Source organism: Diachasmimorpha longicaudata, chromosome 4, assembly GCF_034640455.1.
Source record: "Diachasmimorpha longicaudata isolate KC_UGA_2023 chromosome 4, iyDiaLong2, whole genome shotgun sequence".
In the NCBI taxonomy this organism is placed as follows: domain Eukaryota; kingdom Metazoa; phylum Arthropoda; class Insecta; order Hymenoptera; family Braconidae; genus Diachasmimorpha; species Diachasmimorpha longicaudata.
In genome coordinates, this window is record NC_087228.1 from 10,417,432 (window position 1) to 10,440,510 (window position 23,079).

The 23,079-nt window shown below is 36.3% G+C and overlaps 1 protein-coding gene across 14 annotated transcripts in view; it reads right to left on the bottom strand.

The window, feature by feature from the left end:
- The window catches only part of Br (broad), a 43,333-nt gene that overhangs the window by 8,664 nt on the left and 11,590 nt on the right, over nt 1-23,079 (bottom strand). For 5 of the 14 annotated variants that reach the window (XM_064118983.1, XM_064118985.1, XM_064118986.1 and 2 more), the window contains exons 2-6: nt 22,567-22,768; nt 20,558-20,749; nt 19,357-19,945; nt 18,978-19,037; nt 9,767-11,816 (exon numbers count right to left, since the gene is read on the bottom strand). In XM_064118983.1, coding sequence (XP_063975053.1) covers nt 11,266-11,816; nt 18,978-19,037; nt 19,357-19,945; nt 20,558-20,749; nt 22,567-22,752 — 1,578 coding nt within the window. In that variant the 5' untranslated portion in view covers nt 22,753-22,768 and the 3' untranslated portion in view covers nt 9,767-11,265. The other 9 variants (XM_064118991.1, XM_064118996.1, XM_064118990.1 and 6 more) reach the window with 7 other exon arrangements.

A 23,079-nucleotide genomic window follows, 5' to 3' on the forward strand; every position in this document is an offset into this window, starting at 1 on the left:
TGAAACAACAACAATGCACCTCATGCAGCCACCCCACACTTACCTACCACCAAACTCTGACACTTTTTTTCTTTTCTCTTTCATTCTTGTACATTGAAATTTCTCATTTTATTCTACTTCGACATTATTCTTCAATACTGAACAAAAGTCTTATGATTTCAGTTTTTTTTATCCGCTTACCCTCCCCTCCTCTACCTGTCGCTCGCCCCTCGTCTCTAAAAACATTCTCTCATCCTCTAGTTAGATAAAATGTAAATTGAAAATACATTGACTCGGTGAAAATAATAAGAACGTGGAATTGAAATAAAAAAAGAAAGAAGGAAAGAAAGAAAGAAATAAAATAAAAAATTGAGTTAAAAGTTGTCTCGTCTAAGAGTGTTTTCAATAAGTAGGGACGCCCCATTTACTCAAATTGAATTACGAAGTGAAGATGGTGAGATGAAGAACTCATCCATCGTATTCCTCGGATACAATATTATAAATTCAAACGCGAAGCTATTGTGAAGGGTGGAGAAAAAAAAATGTATAACGGTGGGTAGGAGTTTGGGGTTGTTGAGAGCGCCAGGCGAAACCATTCATTTTCATTTGAAAATTGCTCTTTATCCAATTTCCCAAGAGTTGTGTCTCATTAAACTTCAGGCAAAAGAAACTGCAGTTGGCAGTGTAAAGGAGGACGGATAGAGGGAAGGGACAGGAGTGAAAGTAACAGCGAGGGAGAGGGATGCTGTGGCAGGTGGATATATTTAAACTCAATAAAAATCCTAAGAACAAAAAAAAAACTGTACATTGTGGTGGTGAAGGTAAATGAGAAGGAATAAATAAAATACTGAGATATGCGATATGGATGATACCTGGGCATGTATCGTTAGGAGAAATAAATAATTATTTCTTACGATGGTTTGGAAAGATGGTGGAGAGAGAAAGAGAAAGAGAGAAAGAGAGAGAGAGAGAGAGAGAGAGAGAGAGAGAGACAGAGGCCTGACAAAAGATGGAGGATAAACACTGAGCATTCGGGGTGACACTTAAAGCATGCAACTGGAGTTTAACAGCATGTATCGCTTTTTAATGCTTTTAATGTCTGGGATCTTTGCAATTATACGGGAAATTTCTCTTCATTAATTCTTATGAAACATTATGTATAAGAGAAATGTATTTCTTCTCAATGGCAGGTTAAGACGATCTCGTTGTTCATCGTGACGAATACTCGTCAACTTTGTTTAATATTTTTACATTTTAATAACAGAGAAAAGAAATAATTATATGCAGCTGATGGTATTGAGGAGGAGAAGGTATCTTCGCTGTTCAATGTGATGTATAGCATGATCATTAAAAACACACAAACTACAGTTTTTTTGTGACTCGAAGAAAACATTCTTCCCTATGGCACTGTGATGACCAGCTTTCTTCGGTCTTTTTTTGCTTGACTTTGTATTCTTTCGTATTTTTAATTGAAAAGACGCAAGTTTGATGACACAGTGTGTATCGTTAGGAGTTTATGGCTGGTGTTGCAGGGACAAAAGACATTGACAATGATACCAGTTGGTACAATTAAGGCAAACTTACCTTTTATTTATTGTGGCTGAAAATATTTCTTTTGTTAAATTAATTTTTCTGGGTAATTCTAAATTTTCTATGGTATATACTCTAATCGATTGATTCGTTATGGCTTTTCTCATTGTATGGCAAGAGGATGTGATAGGTTTTTTTCATTTCGTATTGGACGCAAAAACGAAATAATAAAAACAACGGAATTATTAAACCAAACAGTACATTTTCTGCGTTATATAAAAAATGAAAATATATTAAAATGCATTTGACATAGCTTAAAAAGAATAATAATCAATAATAAATATATACTATAAACCAGAACACCTTGGCAGATAACAAAATAATAAGTAAGCAAGATAACGTAACCACATTTTTTTCAGTTACACATGATCTTATGCGCGAGTGAGTGAAATTTGTTATTTATCATTCTTAAAAATTTCATTTTCTTTTTGCTCAGGGATTCCATGATTCCTGGCTCTCTTGTTACTTTTACACGAACATTTTTCATTCTCTCAAAAGTCGGTAATTTTCCGTTTTCAATTAATTAATTCCGCATCAATAAATGTTTCGTATCGCGCAGGTACTAACGCTTCTTTCGTCTGCTCAATAAATTTTTCTTTTATTCTTTCTCTCGACATTTTTTCACGGAGGGACAAGTAGCACTACTAAGTAAAGCGAAATCTATATCGTATAGTATTTTAAGCTATTGTGAAAAGTAGTAAAAAAATTGTGCAATTATCGTTTGTATTTTCTCTCATGTTTGCCTGTATATCTATTATTACTATTACATAGTTTATTGATTATTAAGTGAATAAAAAAACAAAGCGGTGTGTGTATGTGTTTATGACCCTTGACCATTTGTCTCATTGAAAACGAGGAGCGAAAAAAAAAATAATCACGTAATTTAGCACGTAATGGATTTGTTTTTTTGTTCCTTTCAAAAATGGCGGCATCGGTTTTATATTTTTTATTTATTGATAATTGGCTCGTGTGTCACGGTTGTCGATTTTCTCGCAGACCTTTCTCATTCGCAGTGTCATTTTTCATTAGTTTCATTCGCTCATTTTGAGTTTTTTTTCTCTAATAAAATTGCACGGGCAAAATGCCTTCTTTTAGTGCTAAAATTTCTTTTTCCCTTTTAACTTAATCATTAGGTACGTTTTTCATTCAACAGTTTGGTAACATCAGTCAAATATAGAAAAAAAATCAGTCCAATAGAATAAAAAAAAAAAGTCGACTAATTTTAGAAAAAACAAGATGATTTCATCCAATTCAGTCAGAGACACGTAATTAAACAATGTGTCGCATAGAATTTGTCTTCTCTCTATGTTTTTCTTTCACTTTCTCGCACCAGTTTCAACATTCAATTCCTGATTCAGTCTTGTTTTTTTTTTTATTTCCACATAACAAAAACATTTTTATCGTTTTTTGTTATTTGTGCCTTATTACACTAATAAAAAATAAATTCGTTATTATCTTTCTCTCTCTGGCGCGAGATAATTTTATGGTCAACGATGTAAATGCAAACCGGAAACTCGTAAATGACAATTAACGATGTATAATTTCTCCTTTACACGTTTTAAACGCGGCTCATTATATCAGTTCACGCACAAAATAATAATAATAATAATAATAATAATAATAACGAGAATAAAAGAGAAGAAAAAAAATTAATAATAATGAATTCAAAATAAATCTCTACGAATATATACTCAATATGCAATTAAATATTCAATCAATTTATATTAAATTTAACTTTCGTTCTTTTATCATTTTTCATTTTTCATTAATAATTTATTATTTTCAATAGAATGCCGCCCCACACTCGCTGTGGGTCAACAAATAATCCGTGTATTTGGCCATTTTTACAGTAGTCACAAGTGTCAATTTATTACCTTTTTTTTGTTAATTATTTTTTTCATCTCGCAAATAAATCCTACGTTTAAATATTATCAATATCAGTTCTTTCTGCCTTGACTACTATAAAACTGTATATTTCAGTAATTCCCGTTAATTTAAAGCTTCATTCTTCATTTTCCGCTCCCGAGTGTTCTCATAACATTTTTAATCATGTTTTTGTAATTATCATTTTTTCCATCATTTCCCTTCTCCCCTCTCTCCCGCCCTCATTGAGTTCAATTTGATATAAACTTAAAATTAATCTATCGTACCTTTTCATTTATCTATTCAATTAAATAAACGTGTTTCATACGCTTTTGTGAGTGGTATACGTGAATCATCCATTTCATTTTTTTGTGTAATTGAAAGTGTAGATTGGAAATATATTCATGCACAAATATTTGTTATGTGTTTCCTGCTGCAAAATATAATATATATCATAGGGGATTTGTGTCGGTTCTGTGTGGGGGTCTGTCACATCAAACTCACTAAGATTAGTCGATAAGACCGTTTAGTCTAGGCTTGTTTCAATGTTTTATCCTTCCGGTTTGATCAAAGCTTCCTTGATTGATATCCAGTTAATTCTTTATGAATTAATTCATCAGCTTGTGGGGCAGATGGATTGACAGTTGTTCGAGAAGATGATGGATTCATTTGCAAATCAATTCAGTTGTATTCGTGAAAAAGAGGATTCCATCAAGACGGCTTTGAAGAATATATATTTGCTTTCTTATGAAATGTTCTACTAAAATATATAATGTTCGACTATATGTACTTTGCGGCTATTTCATTCTGTTCTTTCAGTTCGCTCTGCTCTTATGGAGGCTTTCTGTTTATGTAATGGACTGTTCTGTGATTTGTTTCCCGTTTAAAATGCCGGTGAAGTAGGAAGTGGTGAAATGTATCAAATGTAGTTGAAAAGTATTAAAAAAAAGGTTCAATATTATTTTCAATGATTTGTCAATTAAACATTAAAAACCAACTGACCAAACTGAAGTTAAAAAATGGAAATCAAATGAAGAATACTGAACAGGTATTTTTTCCCCAAAAAATAATAAAAAAATAGTAAAGCTATGTTCAGCTAAAACAAATTGCAGTATGAAGTCGAAAACTGGCATTTGCAATGTTCATGAATTTTTGCCTGTTCCTTATTAATCGAAATTGCAAAAATATATCTCTAAAGTGTTTCACTCAATTAATAAAAATGATTTTTCTTCACATTCCATTTTCTCACTCAGTAGAAATAATATTTCACGCGAACCATCAGGTCTGAGATAATTCCAACATCAACAAAAGTGTAATATTCGAATTATGACGTTTCACCATTTCACTAATGGCTTTAAATTCCGTCCTGATGAATTTGGAAAATATTCGGGCGGCGCAATAACAACACGTAACTCTAATTTCGTATTATTAAAATTAAAATTTGGGAAGTTTTTTGTATAAAACATTAATAGAAGGATTCAAGGTACTTTACGTAAAATCCCTAGGGACGCAAAGAAGATAAACAAGTATTAACTTCGCTTGTACGAAAAAAGGTACCCCGTTGTCTTTTTTTTTAAAGCATACTCTCATGCGCATTGGAATGGAATATATTAAAATAAAATATATATTATATAATTGCATCTCCAATAATAAAAGAATTGTGAAGTCTCTAGAAAAAAATTTCTCCTCCTCCCTCATTTGAGCCGGCTCATGCACTGCACAATTACTCAAACTAAATTTCACCATTTTAATTTAATAAGTTTAGTTTTTTTTTCTCATCTTCTATACTTTATGTTTTGGGAACAATTAAAAATCTCGAGTCTTGTAGGTCATTAATTTTTCATCGCACACAGTCTTTTTTTTTCAACATCTTAATGTCTCTTGCTAAATTTAAACGCTGGACGATGGCGTCTTCGACACCTGGAAGTTACTATTTTCATTTCATCTTTTACCGTTCAACAAATCCTAACTAACAGAGTCCGTAAAGCCGCATCGGGACCACGTCGATATACTACATTACGAACGCAAGCGTCACACCGACACTTTCTATTTTTAATATCTCAAAAATCTCTCTCAATCACGGGGCAGAGGAATGTGTGTCAGTCGATAAAATTGTAATCATTTTTTTTTTTTGGCAACTTCGATGATGAAGAGTAGTGAATCTTTCTCGCTCCCAAAATCATTCATATTATCCATTTGAACTCGTCAACACTCGTGGAAGCACTTCATAAAACCCTCATAGATTATTTCCTTGCCTATATCTCAATTCATTTCAATCGTCTCTCTCATCACTTCCCTTGGTCTCCTCTTTCCACCTGTTAACAATTTTCAGTTTTTCTTTCCGTTTCATGATCGACGTCTTGTGTACTCCCGTCGCCCCATTGGCAAACTCTATTTTTGCCTACGATGATAAATGCTCTTGTGATTGTTGAGACTGTTGAGCGTTCGGAACACTTTGTTACACATGACGCACAGTGCGCTGTTGAGGGGTTGAAAGTGTTGTTGCTCTTTATGGCGCTTAAGCGTTAGCTTAGTTGACAATGTCTTTCCGCAAACGTCACAAGTGTAACATATTCCTGGTGGCAGTAGGCTGTTGTGAATCGGATGGGACAAACGCATCGCGAGAATCGCCGACGGTGGACCTTCGCGTGTTCAATAAATTTATCGATAGATATTTCAATTTTCATCCAGACGATGCCAGACAATTGAGCATTGATCAATTAGACCATTGCGTTGTTGATGAGCATTAATTTGGTTGTTTCATCATTGAATATTTATAATTTATCATTTTTGGCAAGCAATTATATGTAAACCAAGCACCGTTAACATTGATCCCAATTAGAAAAAAAAATATATCCGTTTACGAACCAATTGACGTGGAGGAGGTGGTACACACAGATAGAGAGCCACGTGTGGATGGACCCCCAGCGTAAATCCGTTCGTGAAGGTAGTAGTAGGTACACACAGAACAATGACGAACCAGAGCACGTATAGCCGAGCGAGCGGGACCGGGAACAAACAAGAACAAAGATACGACTGCCATTAATATTGTGGACACATTAGTAACGATGCTAGTAATTTCTATACAGGTCTTCTGGGGGGTGGTAAAGGGGTGGGCAGGTAGGACTTTTTTTTTTTTTGTATTCTGAGGGGTGAAAAATTCATGAGTTGGGGGGGATATCGTTGGGTTCCATTGGGAATTGTTATCATCTCTTTTTACATTTTTTAGGTACTTTCATTAAAGAGCTACTACTTCATACTTTTTATATTGAATATTTTTTTTTAAAATGGGTGACATCGGCTCAGCTGACACTCGAAGCGGTGCATTCGGTTATCAAATGTGCTGAGAATAATCTATTCGGTTGTTATAAAATAAAAGAAAGGCTCGGAGGGCTCTGGTTTGTCATTGATCATGGTAATGTGACTCGTGTCAGCGATAACCAATCACACTCGAGGTTTTTTGTGAATAAGTGGGGATATTGATGTGACACATGGTAATTATTGTGTTAACCCCGTTATGCTGTTATAAATTACTCTATTCAAATCAGAAGAAAATCGTGTGATATCTCTCAACTTCGTACTTCAAAGCATTTCATTAACTGATATCAGAATTTTATCGATGACCAAAATCATCAGAGATAGGATAAAGTTTCGAGTAATTCAGGCACAACGAGATTTTTAAATAAAAATCCACAGATTCCCAGTGACATGTCGTCAACAGAGAAGCATTTTTTTTTTATTTCTTTAGATATGAATAATGAAGTTTTCTTTCAACATACCATTCTCAATGTCCCCCGTGTGTGGATGAGTCTAACGAGGAAAACTTAAACGTAAATATCTAGAGATCTTGACTTCACAAAACACGCAGACTTATCTTGACAACGATCTAATACTATGATCGAGTGCAGTAATGATAAAAGAATAACTTTGAGATTGCAAAGCATGATTCCAGTTCGGATTGAAAAACGTGTCGCCTTCTCCGGTGAATCAATTGAAAAAATGAAATAGTTTGTTACGAAAGAAATAAAATGTTTATTCATAAATAATGACAAATAACGTGAGTGAATACAATGGAAAGAATAACCCTGGACCCACCAAAACAAAATAAAAGAAATTTATCATTTTCTTTAAACGATTCTTCTCTTATATTAATTATTCGATAAAAAATATATTATGTCTTACAAACTCAGGTATAAAAAGTATTCTATTTACACGGCGGGGTGTTGAAAACGAAGACGTATATGTACTATATTTCACACTCTGTACTAATTTTCTTTTGAACAAACAGGCAAATAAGGAAAAAGTAATAATTTACCCTTAATCTTTATAAACTGCGTTCGCACTGCGACTGCATATAAACAGATCCAGACGATTTTTCAACGATAAATATACATCTAAAAATCGTCCGGGAATGGTACCAGGGTGATTTATAATATCAGGATAAGACATCTTGTCGAAGGAAATTGTAATTCTACATTTTGTTGTTTTGTATTTTTTATTATTATCATCATTCTCAAGACAAGATTTCAAGTATCTCATGAAAACGATCGCCTATCACAATTTACCTTTCTCAAAAATAATAATAATAATAGGCAAATGTAAATAACAATCACTGTAAAATCGTGGCACGCGAGCGTTAGCCTCCCCCGAATCAAAGAAATATATAATGCATATTGAGGAGTGAAAGAGACAAATAACAAGTTGCGCGCGCATCAATCCAGATGATACAAAACTCTCTATTACGATTGGTGAGGATTTTTTTTTCGGATAAATAAATATTTGAACAACTCTGAGAGAGAGAAATAAATATCACGGCTGTGCTTTAAAAATATCGTATTTACCACCAGGAGTCGTTCTATTTCTTTCGATTTTTTTTTTCATTTGGGGGTCGGAAAACTCAAAGTTTACTTTCACGGGAGAAAACCCCGGTATACAGTTTCATTGGAATGAGAAAGGTAAAGAGAGCGAGTGTCAGATACTTCGAGAACTTATTTTATACGTGCGATCGATGAGAAATCTCACATCTATGAATTATCTGGCCCTCATCTGTGGTTTCCATATTTTACGAGACACAAAACATTGTGATGATGAAAATTCGAAAGTGTTGTTGGATCCTCAACAAAATTCAATATAAATTAAGATAGCGATTAAATAAATTAAGTATCTGTTAATCTGTTTAAATTCAATTCAATTGAACATAATTACTAATTAAACTACATTTTGTTGGTTGTGAATAATGCGAGACATTGAGTCTGAAATAATGAATTTATATCGAGCCTCGTGTTGACATGACACGTGATACTAGGACCATTGAAGAGTATTAACTGTAATTGATTATTTAAAACAAACGAAACAAATAGAATGAATCATGATATTGAATGTAAAACTGTCGTGACACTGCAATTTCAGTGATCGTAGTATCTCTTTCAGTCACGTAGGTACATTGTGTAGTATACAATCTATAAAAAAAACTATAATTCGTTTCAGTCGCTTTGGAATGAGGCATTGGTCGAGATCTGAATGAAAAATAATTATCTCCAACTTTGTCACAGCGAAACATAGAACACCAATCCCTATACTCAGGAAGTAGAAACAGAATATGAAAATAGAACTCGCCGGATTGCTAAAACCATTATGCCCGGATCTGTGTACTCGTTGTCGACTGACAGCGCAACATAACAAGTTACAATTAACGACAATTAATTCAATTTAATACATTCGTAACTAAAAATTAATGCTTCATCGTGTGGATTACGCTTCATCTCGGTAACTTCTTTTCCTTTCCTTATAATAAACATTAAAACTCAATTATCAACCATATCGTAGCTTCAAAACTCTATCACCACATTATTTTTTCTTTCAATTGCAATAACTCCCTATCTAACAAACACAATTCACAATGAGGGAAATCAGATTTCAAGATTTCAAGTCCGAAAAGGCACTAATACGGTATTTTTCAATTAATGAAACTCAAAATATCCCTAGTTATTCATCTCATCTCAGCCCATACGTGAGTAATCGTGATGCTGTTGTTGCTGCTGTGCATAGAGCTGCTCCTGGAATTCTCTATCACGCTTGAGCTGCTCCTCCTCCTTACGCTGCTGTTCCATCTTTCCATGTTGGCGATGATAGATGCTCTTATGATTCCTCAGACTGTTGAGACTGGAGTAAACCCTCTTGCAGATGTTACAGATTGGCTCCTTGCTCGGCCGGGTGTGTACGTTCTGTATGTGCCGCTTCAACCGCGTTAGTGAGGTCAGGTTTTTGTTGCACGGCTCACATCGAAACTCATCGGTCACGCTGCTGCCGGCCAACAGACCTGGCGGCAGAACCAGACACATTGTTACTTTGCGTTTCATCACTTTTGATTTTACTTTGCTTTTTGTTTTTTATTAAGTCACTCTGAGGCTTCTCCTCCTCGTGTCACGTCACATTTCAATTTCTATTTGATTTCTAGTGCATCTGCCTCGTATCTACTACATTGCTCGCGTCTCTCAATGATTTTGATTTATTGACCTTGGTTTTTTTTTTTACTTTTCGACATTTTTGCCACACCCATCACCCAAATAAAGCCGTGCTCGGAAAAAAGTGGTCGTTTTTTGCTCTTTTTTTTTGGTTCATCCGGGACTCAATCTGCTTTTGCTATTTACATTCGGACAGTTCTCCATTCGGATCTCCTTGATTATGCTATCGTAAAAATTGCAGCTGATCCACCATCGAATTTATATATTCAGAAAAATCCGATGAAGAAACAAATCTATTATCTTGATGCAATGGGACGCGCTGTGCGTGAGTTTAAAATAAAATCAATAGCCTTTGAATGAAGATATTGATGCAGCACGATACGCGAGTATTATCGATGATTTTATAAATGGAAGTCTCATCAGATGACTGAAATATTCATTCGATCTTGAACCATTGGAAAAACGATTTTTCTTACTGCTGAATAACTGATGAACATTAGTTTTTCACCACCTTTGTTTGATAAAATTCATTGTAGCGCAATAGTAAAAGACGTGCAAGCAATTCAAGGAGAAAAATCCAGCTATCGATTGAGAGCAATATGCATCGTTAGTGGATTTCAGAATACCAGATGGAGTCCACCAAATGTTTTTAATGCATTATTATTTACAGCAAGAAATAGAGCTTTAGGACTTAAAAATTAAATTGAATTAATAAATGTGGATAGAGAATTGACTTATATACAGATATGATAATTGTTGATGATATTGATGCGATGAAGCGTAATATCGGCACTCGATTATTAGCGATATTGACGACAACTTAATGAACGAAATAAATAGACCTACTTGCGATACTGATGTTTATTGGATCGATAAGAGATTGAGTGAAATAAACGCTGGCCCTCACGTGAGTTTCGCACGATAATCATTCGTCAAATACGCATTCAATTTTTATTTTCGCCAGCTAAAATCGGCACACATGATTTTTCATACATTAGCATTTCTCACATACAATGTTATTGGCATTAATTTCACCAATAAATAATAATGACTTGTTTGTGCAATATCAAGCGAATTCGATTAATACAATACATGAGTAACTATCATTTTTGCACTCAGCGAAGCACATCGGGGATAACACAAGTTTGTTTAACGCAGATTAGGGAAAGAACGAACAGAACAGATAGATCTGCAGAAGTCTTTTGATGAACACAAGTTCCTGATTAAGATGACAGAAGAGATAATACTTCAACTTTGAGAAAACTTGATCAATGAATTATCACTGAAGATTTATCATTGAAATAGGGTATTTCCACGTCTTCCATAATACTTGAGGCGCTTTTTCTTCCGATAATAGTGACCTCATTCTCTAATAAGTGAGTTCATGCAAGTAATTAGTCTCATGATCTTTTCTCTCCTTCTTCGCATGATACTGGCTCTTATGGCTGATAAGGCTATTCCTAGACTTGTAGCTTCTGCCGCACTGATCACAGGCTAATGACTGGGGCACGTAAAAATGCGTATCAGCCAGGTGTCTCTGCAATGACCAAGCTCGTGAAAATGATTTGTGACAGAATGTACAGTAAGTGCCAACACGTTGTCTCATATCCTGTTCATTTCTTCTATTATCAGACTCCCTTATATCCTCATTCTGCTGGTACTCGTAATTATTCATCAAATTTGTACAATCCTTGGTGAGATTTGTCTCGTCAGATAACAAACAAGACAGTGCGTCAATCTTCGGTGACAATGGCTCCGTTTTGAATTCAATCTGATCATCAACATCATCGAGCAGATCAATTATCGGTAAATCCTGATTAACCCTTGGTAATGTATTACTGTGACTAGCTCCATTGCAATCACGCTGTCTTTCGCACGTACTTGTTGTGATGTTTGATGGCCAGCCCCCGTCCTCCCGGTCTGTAACCAAAGAGGAGAGGGGGCTGAGTCCAAAAAACCAATCCTCGCTAATGCAGGCATGCGAGCAATTAGTTGAATAATTGTTTTTTTTTTGTTTTGTTTCGAATAAGAAGTCATTAAAATGAATCATAAAATCTTAATATCGTGCAGTGGATTTTCATTATACTCAGGTGAGGGTGGGTGGGGGGGAGTGAGAGGGATCAGCCGCAAGATGTGGAGAGGTACCGGAGCCGCAGATCCTGGACCAGAATCAAGGTGACGCGTGTGGGGCTGTTCTCACGTTAAAAAAGGCGAGGCAGGGTTGGAAAAAAAATGTGAAATGAGAGGAATCTCAGGGAGTGGCAGAGACCGATGACAAGAGGGGAATGGTTCACTATCCACTGCCTCATAAAAGGCTGTATAACGCCTGTGCAGATGGGATGTCAATACAGCGGGGGAAAACCCGACACGCCGTGGCGATAGTTCTTTGCGGGATTTTACCCGGCTGGTTACCCTGGCAACGTAACCCCACGCTTACTCCCACTCGCGATGAGTTAAAGGGGGGCCCCCAAAGGGAAGACGAACGACGAACCTAGTGGGGTACTAAAAAAGGTGGAGGGCGGAGAGGGTGGCTGGTAGAATGAGGATACGACGCGTATTATTCTTAATAACCCCCGCCGTGGAAGCGTATTATGACTGATGTTGACTCTAAGCGCGTTCCTCAGTCTCGCTGTAGACGATCAATAGGCCAACTCGCGCTTTCCAATGGGGAAAACAACTGGCTGGAGATGAAAAAAAAAAATTGGCTGAAATGGAGAATTGAATTGATGAACGAAGAAGCTATCTTTCGAGAGAACTGACACGTCGATACACGATAAATGGTACAAAGCTGATGTATTTGTAATTTCTAGTGAGTCGCTCCGATAAATCGATGGGCCCGTAATTATGGCACATTGAAATGGAATTTCAACTCGAAGAATGAGAGGCGCGTCTTCAATGTTTGAATTTGAATAAGTGATGTCTCGTTAACTGTGTCGGGAATTTGGGATTGTAGGTGAAGGCTAACTGTCGATAAGACGCATACGAAAGACCTCTAATTTATCGACGGATAATCCGAAGAAAAATTCGAAAGTGCGAATTATGAATGCAGTCGATTTAATTTATTCTACGCAACGAAATATGCGATGAGTCCTGTTGCATAAATCGGAGAAATTGGATAGGGTATTTTTAGCTATTACAGAAATGAAGGCCACTTGTCTTTCGAATACAAGAACGTAGCGCGTACGTGACATATTTGAAATTGTATCAAGTGAAGGAAAAAAAAAATGAAGAGTACACTTCGGTTTCTGGCAAAAGTGCTGAGCCCAATTGACATTGATCGGATCAATAATTCGTCAAGGTTCTTTTATAAGATAAACAGAAAAGTAACTTGCACTATGGACTGTGATGAATAACCACTCGTATTAGATAAAAAAAATTGTTGTCTCAATAAGTTCTTTTTTTTTTCTACTTAGCTTTCTCCCGATCCCTTCCTTCACCCCCTTCTCCATCTCCTCCCCGCCCCACCCACCCACCTCTCTATCCTCATCATTGCGCAGTCGCAATTTTTTTTCTAAGGTCAAATCAAGTTCATCATCGATAATAGCGTAATGCGAAAACAAGCAGCTAGACCTGGGCGTCACCGATAAGTACATATTACAGATAAAAAAATAATTTTTTTTCGTTGACTGCGTTTTTGTACATATTAACTGAGAAAACCGACTGAATATGACATGTGCAAACTTTCATTCGTCCTTGGGGCGATTTTAGAAAAGACAGTGTGTTAAAAAAAACTGCTGTGTCTGTTTATCCGGCAGACGAGTATCACCTCGGCCTTCGAAATGACTCAAATGGATCTTTGAACAAAATTGCGTTAGGCTATGTAACACCGTCTTGATATCTACATGTACTTGGATATTCAAATATTTAGCATAAAGTAAAACGTGTCATATTCGAAAGAATTCCCGGGCCACGTTATTCTACTCCGATGAGACACCGCCAGATGTCGACTTCTGTCCTCCATCAATTTGCCTACAATTTTCTACCCACCCCCGCCCTTCATTCGCCCTACGTTATACAGAAAAACTCGAAAAATTGCGGGTAATTTGCTTACTAAGTCACAATTGCCCAGTTGAATTCGAATACATTGACAAGAGAGGAAAATTACGGGTGAAAAAAAGTAATAGATGACAACGCGAAGATTGCTGTTTTTCTCGAATGGAAAAAAACCGTGTTCCCACAGCAAATCATATCAATCAATGTCAAAAATTTAACAAAAGAAACTTCAGTTTTCTGAGGTCAGGAAAAATTTTATACGATCAACATGTGATCTCATTTTTGTCAAGGTGATTATTAAATTTTTTTGCATTAATAATGTCAATAAAGAGGCCTCAGGAATTTGTAAACAGCGAGAAAAATACCTTCTTAAGAAAAAGGAAATAAAAACAAATACAGGAAGGTGAAAACAGCGGAAAAATATAATAATTTTTTTTTTATTTTTCGCAATCAATGCAATCATTTAGTGCGGCTAAAACAACTCGACCTTGATGAATATCTCCACTGCGTTATGTCAGGCCCCGCGCGTTGGCACATGTGACGTCATCGGCCCGGTAAACACCGAATAAAAAGTTTTTGCGATCTCAACGATTGGGATATGCAGTATAGATAATCATTCCCACTTTGATAGTCGTTTGAGGGAAAATGGGTAAAGGGATGAAGCATTGTGGAATTGTGTGAGTCGATTGAGTGGAAAACACGAAGGTACCTTGATGTTACAACCAATGCACGACAAATTTTGTACGATATTATTCCTCATTGAATTCTTTTGTTATTGTGATTTCTCTTCATGTGATAACAATTGACCGTATTTTCCCTTCATCTGACTAAAAATGAATGCTTTGAGCGGATACCTAGTGCTTCAGGATGTGGCCTACTTCTTGGAATGCATTAGAAGACGATGGAAAGCACAAGAGAAATATATTTTTACACTGCGAAACAGCGAACATTAACAACAGGTTAACTCACATACGCCATTCGTCGGAGGATAGGGAGAGCAAAGGAGAAAAAGAAAAATGGGCGACTAGTTTAAGCTTTTGAAAACAATCTCTCTCTCTAACCTCCCGGGAAAAAACAACAAGTTGTGAATATAAAAAACACACGTTGAGACATTTTTCTCAACTGCTTTTGTTCATAGCCAAAAGTGTTGAAGAAAAAACAATGAAAAGGAAAAAACGAGTTCAACGAACAGTGAAAGAAATTACTGTCAGCGATAAGAGAATTTTTAGAATAAATAAAAAGTGCCGGTAAATTTTTTTTTATGGTATCAAACTGCATTTTATTTTTTGCACCGCAATAAACCACTTGACGCGCTTTTAATCTCGACTATTAACGCTCTAAAAAGAATAAAAGAATCTGTATGTGAAAGCGATGATATCGTTGCGTGAAAAAAAATTCTATCAATATCACTGGGATTGTGCAATTTCCCTGCTCTTTTTTTTTGTCCTGCATTCTCGCATTTTTTTTTTGCTATCGACTACACATCCATAAGCCGTGAAATGGATTCATCGATGCGTCATCGTGCAAACTGTGACAAAATCGCCAATTTTTCAGGCCAGTGTCAGCGACACATTGTCCATATGCATTTGCTAAAAGAAAAAAAAAACAGTTTGTGCGTGGTGCAAAGTTATGAAACTAAACCTAGGGAACAAAGAAAAATGCATCCGGTCCGACAGTTCGTAACGAGAGGCCACTCATACAGACTTTTAAACCTGCACATATAATTTCTCCCCTTCCTAACCATCTCTCTCCCCGTTTTCTCATTTAGCACACATCTCAATATGTATCTTTATTGTTTTTTGCGTAACCGCATTACGCGCTTGCAATAAAACTCGATAAAAAAAATGAGATGTTGCTCTATCGAGAAATGGAAAGAGAGGAGAAGGGCGAAAAAAAAAAATGACAAAGTGAAATAGTCAAAAAGAAATGCGGAGAAATGGGAAAGAAAAAGAGACGTAAGAGATAAAAAGACGGAGAGGCATTTATTTCTGTCAGATAACGTCGGCCAAGTGGATCGCACGAGGCGCGCTCTATTTTTGCAGAAGTTGTAGTGGTTTTGGTAGATTTCAGATGCCACAAAGCTTTTCCTAGATTAATTCCCCTGACTCCGGCGAAACAAAAAGAAAAATTGAAATAAAATTGCAATTAAAATACCAGCTGAATACCACCCGAAATAAAAACATGAACCAGTCGAGGGAGCCAATTTATCCCGTTACATCAATTTTTCAAGATTCATCCTGACACATGCAGTTAGGGAGAACAACGACCCTCGTAATATCGCGTGTTTCACCATTGAAAGTCTGCCAAAGCGGTAAAAACCGATAAAGATTTACTCCTCTCACATCTGTCAAAACAAAGTGTCCATTTTTTATTTCCCCTTCCCATGAAAAATCGAAAAATATATTTGCCAATTTTTGCCAATGCACATAGTTTTTTCGGCGAGAAATACTGCCAAATTTAAGCACGAAGGGGCAAGGGGGGAAGGGGAGGAGGATAAGCGCGTTCTTTCAGATGAAGCGCGTAGGACGAAAGCGTCGGAGACTCGCAGTTTAATGTCTCTAATAATTCACCATACGATGCAAGAACGTGACTGGCGTGTTATATCCAAGGCCACGATGTGATATTTTTAGTTTTTCAGAGTCTACTCTCTTTGACCCCCTGCCTCCCCCTCCCTCCCGCCCCTCACCCGCCTTCTCGGATTAAAAAGGAATAAAAAAATAAAATCGTTGAGGATAATTAAAAAAATTTGTTCAACTTTGTGAGCAGTAAATTTCGGCAGTTTGAGTTTGATAGGAGAATGGACCTTGAATATTTCGGATAACATCTGCTCTCTTATCTCACGCCCCCTGATAATTTTTTTGTTCAGTACTAACCTAGCATAAGCCAGTCGTTCAAATATTAATTCGAAATGGCCCAGACCGCACCTGAATTTACACACCGTCTCGACGATTTGCCTACCGCCATTTTATATTTATGTTTATTTCCGTCCATTTTGGGATGGAAGTTATAGGTGTGATTATTCTGGAAGGACACTTGCGAAATTCTCCCCCTCTTTGCCTCTTTCAAACAGAATACATGATTTTTCTGTTGATTTTATTGATGTTTGATGTTCTCAATGTGTGATTCTTTCTCTCCTCTGTGTTTTTTTTTTATTCACTCCATCCTTTGATGTTTTTCATTCTTAATTCTTTTTTATTCTGCTTTATTCAAGCATGATGATAACGCGGAGGATACGATGACAACAAAGTGTAGTAGCGTCGAAATATGAAATTGGTGTTTCCGGTAGGGCAGTAAAGTCCGGTTGTACAAGTACAACGCATTTTGTGATTGTATATATGTACAATACGTTCATTATACGGGTCAAGTGACAATACGCCGGGATAAAAATAGAGTGATAATTGAATATCTATCACATACTCTTGCCATTATATGCTGGATAAAATCATAAACTGAAAAACTGCATTGATTTTGTGGTCTAAATTCTATACTTATTCATTAAAAGCCATAAATGTACGTTTCATTGATTATTCCATGTTCATTTCTACGAGGAAATCACTAGTGATTTCAGGTAATTCTATTGCGGGACATCTACACATTAATATGACCGAGAAAGTGATAGAATAATATGACGGCACGAGCACGCCACGAATTGTAATGATTGCTCGATATTTCCAATAGTAATCAATAAATGGTGGATGAAAAACGTTTTGAAAAAACGTCGAGAGTTACAGCTCAACGATATCGTGTCCACATCACGCCGATACGAATATTTCCTTTGAGGATAAAAAGGAAAAAAAAATGTAATTTATAGTCCTATTCTACCGCCGCTACGACGTCACCTTTGCCAATGTCTTTTGAAGCGCTCTTTCATTCTTTTCTCATAAATTCAAAAATTCTGAAGACTGATTGAAATCTTTATTTGTCTAACGGCTATGTGTCATCGAGGGTGACGCCTCGTAACGGTCTAAATTATTGTACAGTGATGCCAAACTCACGGATTTTTTAATAATTTTTTTTTCTCGCTCGTTTCATCGTCAACTGGTTGATGATAATGCCAACTTGGTGGTTCAATGACAGTGGGAACCCTAACGCTCCACTGATCATATTAAAATTATTCGTGAAAGACTTCTTCCCAACTGGTGCAGTTTATTGAGCATTACGATTGCTCGACCTTGATGATGTTGAAGCTTAAAAACTTTGTACAATCGACAAGACACTTGAATTTGATAAAATTAAGCACCTCCCAATGATAATCCCATTATTGATCTTCACAGAGTGGTGTATTTGGATTTCAAATTTCGTTATCGTCTCGGTCGAAAATGGTAAAAGGTCATATTCCCATTGGATCCTGTTGCCTTTGATGATACAGTGAGCAAATAATTTCTTCGTCATATCACCACCAAGACGACATTATTCGTTTCCTTCATTTTCATATTCCGAAAAACGCATTCAATTTTGCCATGAATATCTGCTTTGTGATAAATGTGAATGATGTGATATTGATGATTTTGAAAAAAGTGAATAGAATGAATGAATTTCGATGATTTGGAAACGCATGCCAATTAGGAGAAAATTTTGATTTTAATTTTAATTTTCCAAAGCAGAGACAATAGTGCTCTTTCACCACAACCAATTAATTTTTTATTGATTTTTTTTTTTCAAAATTGTTCTGAATAAATTTTGCGTGATTTTGGTTGTTAGTTTGATATAACTGCACAAGTCAACAGTTGACAAGATTAGACCGAAACCAGTACATTCAAGGCGAGTTCTATCGGCCTTTTTAATTAAAATAATTTTCTAATGCATTGGTCACATTTTGTTCTTTTGTCAATTAAAAACAAAAGAGTAAACAAAAGTAATATAGTGTAGCGAGGAGTGCCCTTGGAAAAAATCAAAAGAATGACACTGATATTAATAATAAAATATATAAAAACGTCGTACCTCGATGTGACACACGTGATAACGAGGAGGAAAAGTTGAGAAAAGTGTTGTCACTGATTCCTAAATTATTCTTGTGATTTTATCGGGCATGTAAAATTAACAAAAATTGTGTACACAGAGGTGAGTATTGATTTTTGTTCGTCTTACCTTGTGATGTCCCTGCTAGATCTGGTGTCTGAAGTCCATGAGGCAACCCTGGAAATTTCACTATTGTCAAACGTAGCAACAAATAGTCCACCATTAATCATGGAATATTTCGGCCTGTACGCAGTTACACAATTAGAATAATACAAGCCTAATAACTCAAACAATAATGAGGATTAAAATGATACGGATAAAATCAAAGGACAAAAAAATATCCAAGTAGACGAAACTTTACATCTGAGGTACGTGTGGATGTAAAAAGAGATCGCAATATTGAATGTATGTAAAGCTCGCTAGTTGGATTCAAATAAAATAAAAAAATTATCAAAATTGGTCTGTGCGTAAAGGCCGGTCATCCAAAATACCAGAAACATGAATTTACCTGATAATGGACTGTGATCTGTAGTTAATGCCGCCATACTGAAATTAAAGCTTCCAGGAGTGGACGTGAACAGTTTACTCTCCGGTAAAAAATTGGGCGTCGACGGATGTTCTGGAGGTTCATGCTCATGTTCATTACTACTCGCTGACGCTGGTGGTCTGTCAGAAGCCGCTGCACCTGAGTCCGAAGAGTCCTCATTATGTCCACCCGTACCACCATTACCACCAGTCAATTCCAACGGTTCACACTTAATATTCTCCTCAATTCGACTGTGCTCATCTGGCAAACCATTACCCTCGACTTTCGCCGAAAAATGATTTTTTACCATTGAAAAGTCTGTGGGTGTTGCATCATTATTGTTCAATGGTGGTGATGGTAAACGCGATCTCTTAATACTCTCATCGTGTAAATCTGGTGAACGCGTTTCATTTCTACGTATTTGTGCACGACGTAATAATTGTTGTACTGTTGTTGGAGTTGGTGTTGCTGGGGTTGGTGGTGAACCACCACGTGGAAAGCCCTCATCTGACAACTTTTCGTGGGACGATACGTGATTGGTGCGTGCAGCTAACGCACGTACCTGCGATAGCTGTACGAAATTAATTGATGATTTGAGAAAAGGAGATTTTTTTTTTACCTGAGACAAATTATTCTTAGGGGATACAATGGGCCAAATTAATAGCTGAGGAATGCAAAGTTGTAACTGCAAAATTTTGACAGCGAATAAAAGAGTGCGGAACACTCACAGAAGTAAGGGATGATTTCTAATAGTTTTGAGAAAATTCAGTTTTAGTTCAGTCTTGAAATAACGTAATGAATTGAATGAAGTAAAGTGGAACCCTCTTAATTTATTCTCTCCAGCAGACAATTCATCTTTTGTTTGCTTGACCTATGACAATCTCTCAATCAAGATAACGCAGTAATAATTCCGACAGAATGAAAAGAAAGCGAATGGATTTTCCAACTCAATTGATAAGAATAATTTTTTTATCACTATGATTTCCGTTGGTGCAGTATTCATCTTTGGTCTAGGCTTTAGCAACTTTTATCGGACGTCAGATCCTTCAGCAAAAAAAGCGAAGGAGAGATTTATGGCTTCTTTTAATTGGACAGAAATTTACTTTCCAGCGACTTTGTGATCTTGTCGCTTGAGTCAAGGATATAGCCCAGTGGGGGATGTAATGATTGTTTTTTGTCTTACCTCGTCCCTCTCAGTCGCGTCAGCCTGCTGTGTGAGACCAGACACCCTCAGGACCTCGGCAGTCTTCAGGAAGCTGCTGAGTGATCTCTGATGGACGTTAACTTCACCGTGGTAAATAAATTCCACCAAGGCATGCAAATCACTGAATGCCACATCCTGAAGTACTATCACCGGATGTTTGCACGGTGTGCTCTGCAAACAAAAACATGACAATTTCGGTGTTGAGAAATATGATTGGATCTCATTACACTTATTGATTACGGCTACCAAAAACTTCGTATTTTTATCTTCCTTTGTAACTTCAATTATTACAGATAATGATCTTGTCTTCAAACAAGGAGTGAACAAATACTACTCAGCTTGAAATTTGCTTACTTCGAGCAAGCTCTAGGCACTCATTAGTTCCACATTATGATTGATCAAAATGGAAAATTTTCATTACGAACTGTTAACAGTATGTGATGATTTAATCAAATACGCGAAGAACAAATAAAAGACCAATTGAGAAATTTTCCAGCTGTAGACATTTGATAGCTTAAATTTTTCGTTACGGTATCCGATAAATGTGGCCTTTTGTTTGAATAATGGACGAGTCAATAGCATTGGCAATGCGGAAATTGTTTTTCCATTTTTTAATATAATATTCCTAGCCGCCCACCGACAATCCAGAGAGATCTACATGCTTTATGCTTGGGCATAATCTTATTTTATGTCACACGACGATAAAAGTATTATCTGACTCATGTGATTATAATCTATCATGATGATATTTTATTACATTACGATTATTATATTTTACTGAGAAGGAATTATGGAAATGGTTATTATTAAAAAAATAAAGTGAGATTCACCAGATAATACTTTCATCGCCTGATGACACCTGATGAATATCGGTACGTTAATAATAGACAAGTCCAAGTTGTGTGGATTCCCTACGTAGATACGTGTGTCTGTGATTGACGTATTGATAGATTATTCTAAGGCATACAAATCAAACACCGAATCCAAAATGATTTGAAAATGACGGCATTTGAAGTAAAAATCAATAGAAAGACGTTGCGGAGAGTTTGGTACTGAGATCAGGGTAATTTTATAATCAATAGCGTTGGTTTCTTGAAAATTTCATTAAAAAATTGCATGAAACCAGTAACACAACTTCCACAATTACCTAAAATAAAAAAGACGGGAGAATTTAAAATGGAAAGAAAAAATGTAACTTCATTGATTACGGAGGAGAAATCAAGAGGGGGAAGTGAAACGCAGTTTAATACGAGAAATCAGGAAGACGTGGACCATATTTTGTAACATTACGACTGGTTAAGAGGAGGAACCGGAAAGCAAAGTCGGGGGACACGCTTGAAACCATTTGGTGCCCCCCAGCTCTCGAGTTTACTCCCCGACTCCTCCTTTTAGCCATTTGGAATTGTAGAGATATGGTCCATATTCTCTCGACTCCCTCAGTTTTCCCATATCACAATGGGTTTTATGCCTCACTCTTTATTTTTCTGTTTTTCGAATGGTCAACAATTTTTCCGTCGAGGGTTTTCAGGGTCTTTTTGTTCCGAAATGAAACACTTTGTAACCACGCAAATTTAAATTTTTGATTTTTAATATCGACTCCATGTAATTCAAACAGTCGAAAAATTCAATTTTCAATATTGATGGCTTCTTTTCCAAGTATATGCTAATGAATGGATAGATCTGAAGCTTTTGAAGTGAATGTAAGTATTGCTGAGCCCCGTGAATCGCCATTAATTAAAATTTAATTGACGTAGTTCTATTCATACAGTAAATTAAAAAATTATTAAAAACTGATAAAGAAATTGCAGAAAATTTAATTACATTCAGAATTGCAATTGCTTGCTCAATTAAATTACTGTTTTGGATTGTTCAATGAATAAATATTTGAAAACGAGGGTCTCACCCTCAGACTCGTACAAAGGTCAACATTTTCATTGTGACTGAGCATTAAAATTGGTGCCAGTGAAAAAATTATAACACAAACTTACCTTGAGTAACTCACGGAAGTACGGACTGCAGGCAGAGAGTACAACCCGATGTGCTTTGAGGCTCTTGCCATCACAAGCAAGTGTAACATCCACAAAGTCCTCATCGTCACGTAGATTTTCGAATGCAGACGTTATACTGCTCTGGTAATTGTTCCATCGCAGACAAAAATGTTGCGTATCTACCATCGTTATGTCTATTCACCTGTAATGAAAAAAAGAAAATTCTTCACTCAACTGTGTAAATAATTACTTCAAACTACTTTTTTTATCTTCGTATTTGAGCGTCAATAAACCAAAGTGATTTATGTTGGAGACCATAAAAATTTGCAATTCACCGCTGGAAGTTCTTCAGGGGTGGCCAATGCCAAAAAATTCAGTACGCATTCTTTTAGTCGAGAAAAAAAAACTACTAGTTCTTTTTCGATGTTGAAAAAAAAAAGTGAAACGAGTGAAATAAAAAATTAGGTCGTCATTCTGGCGCCAAGCCAGAAAATACGATTAAATGGCCGGTTA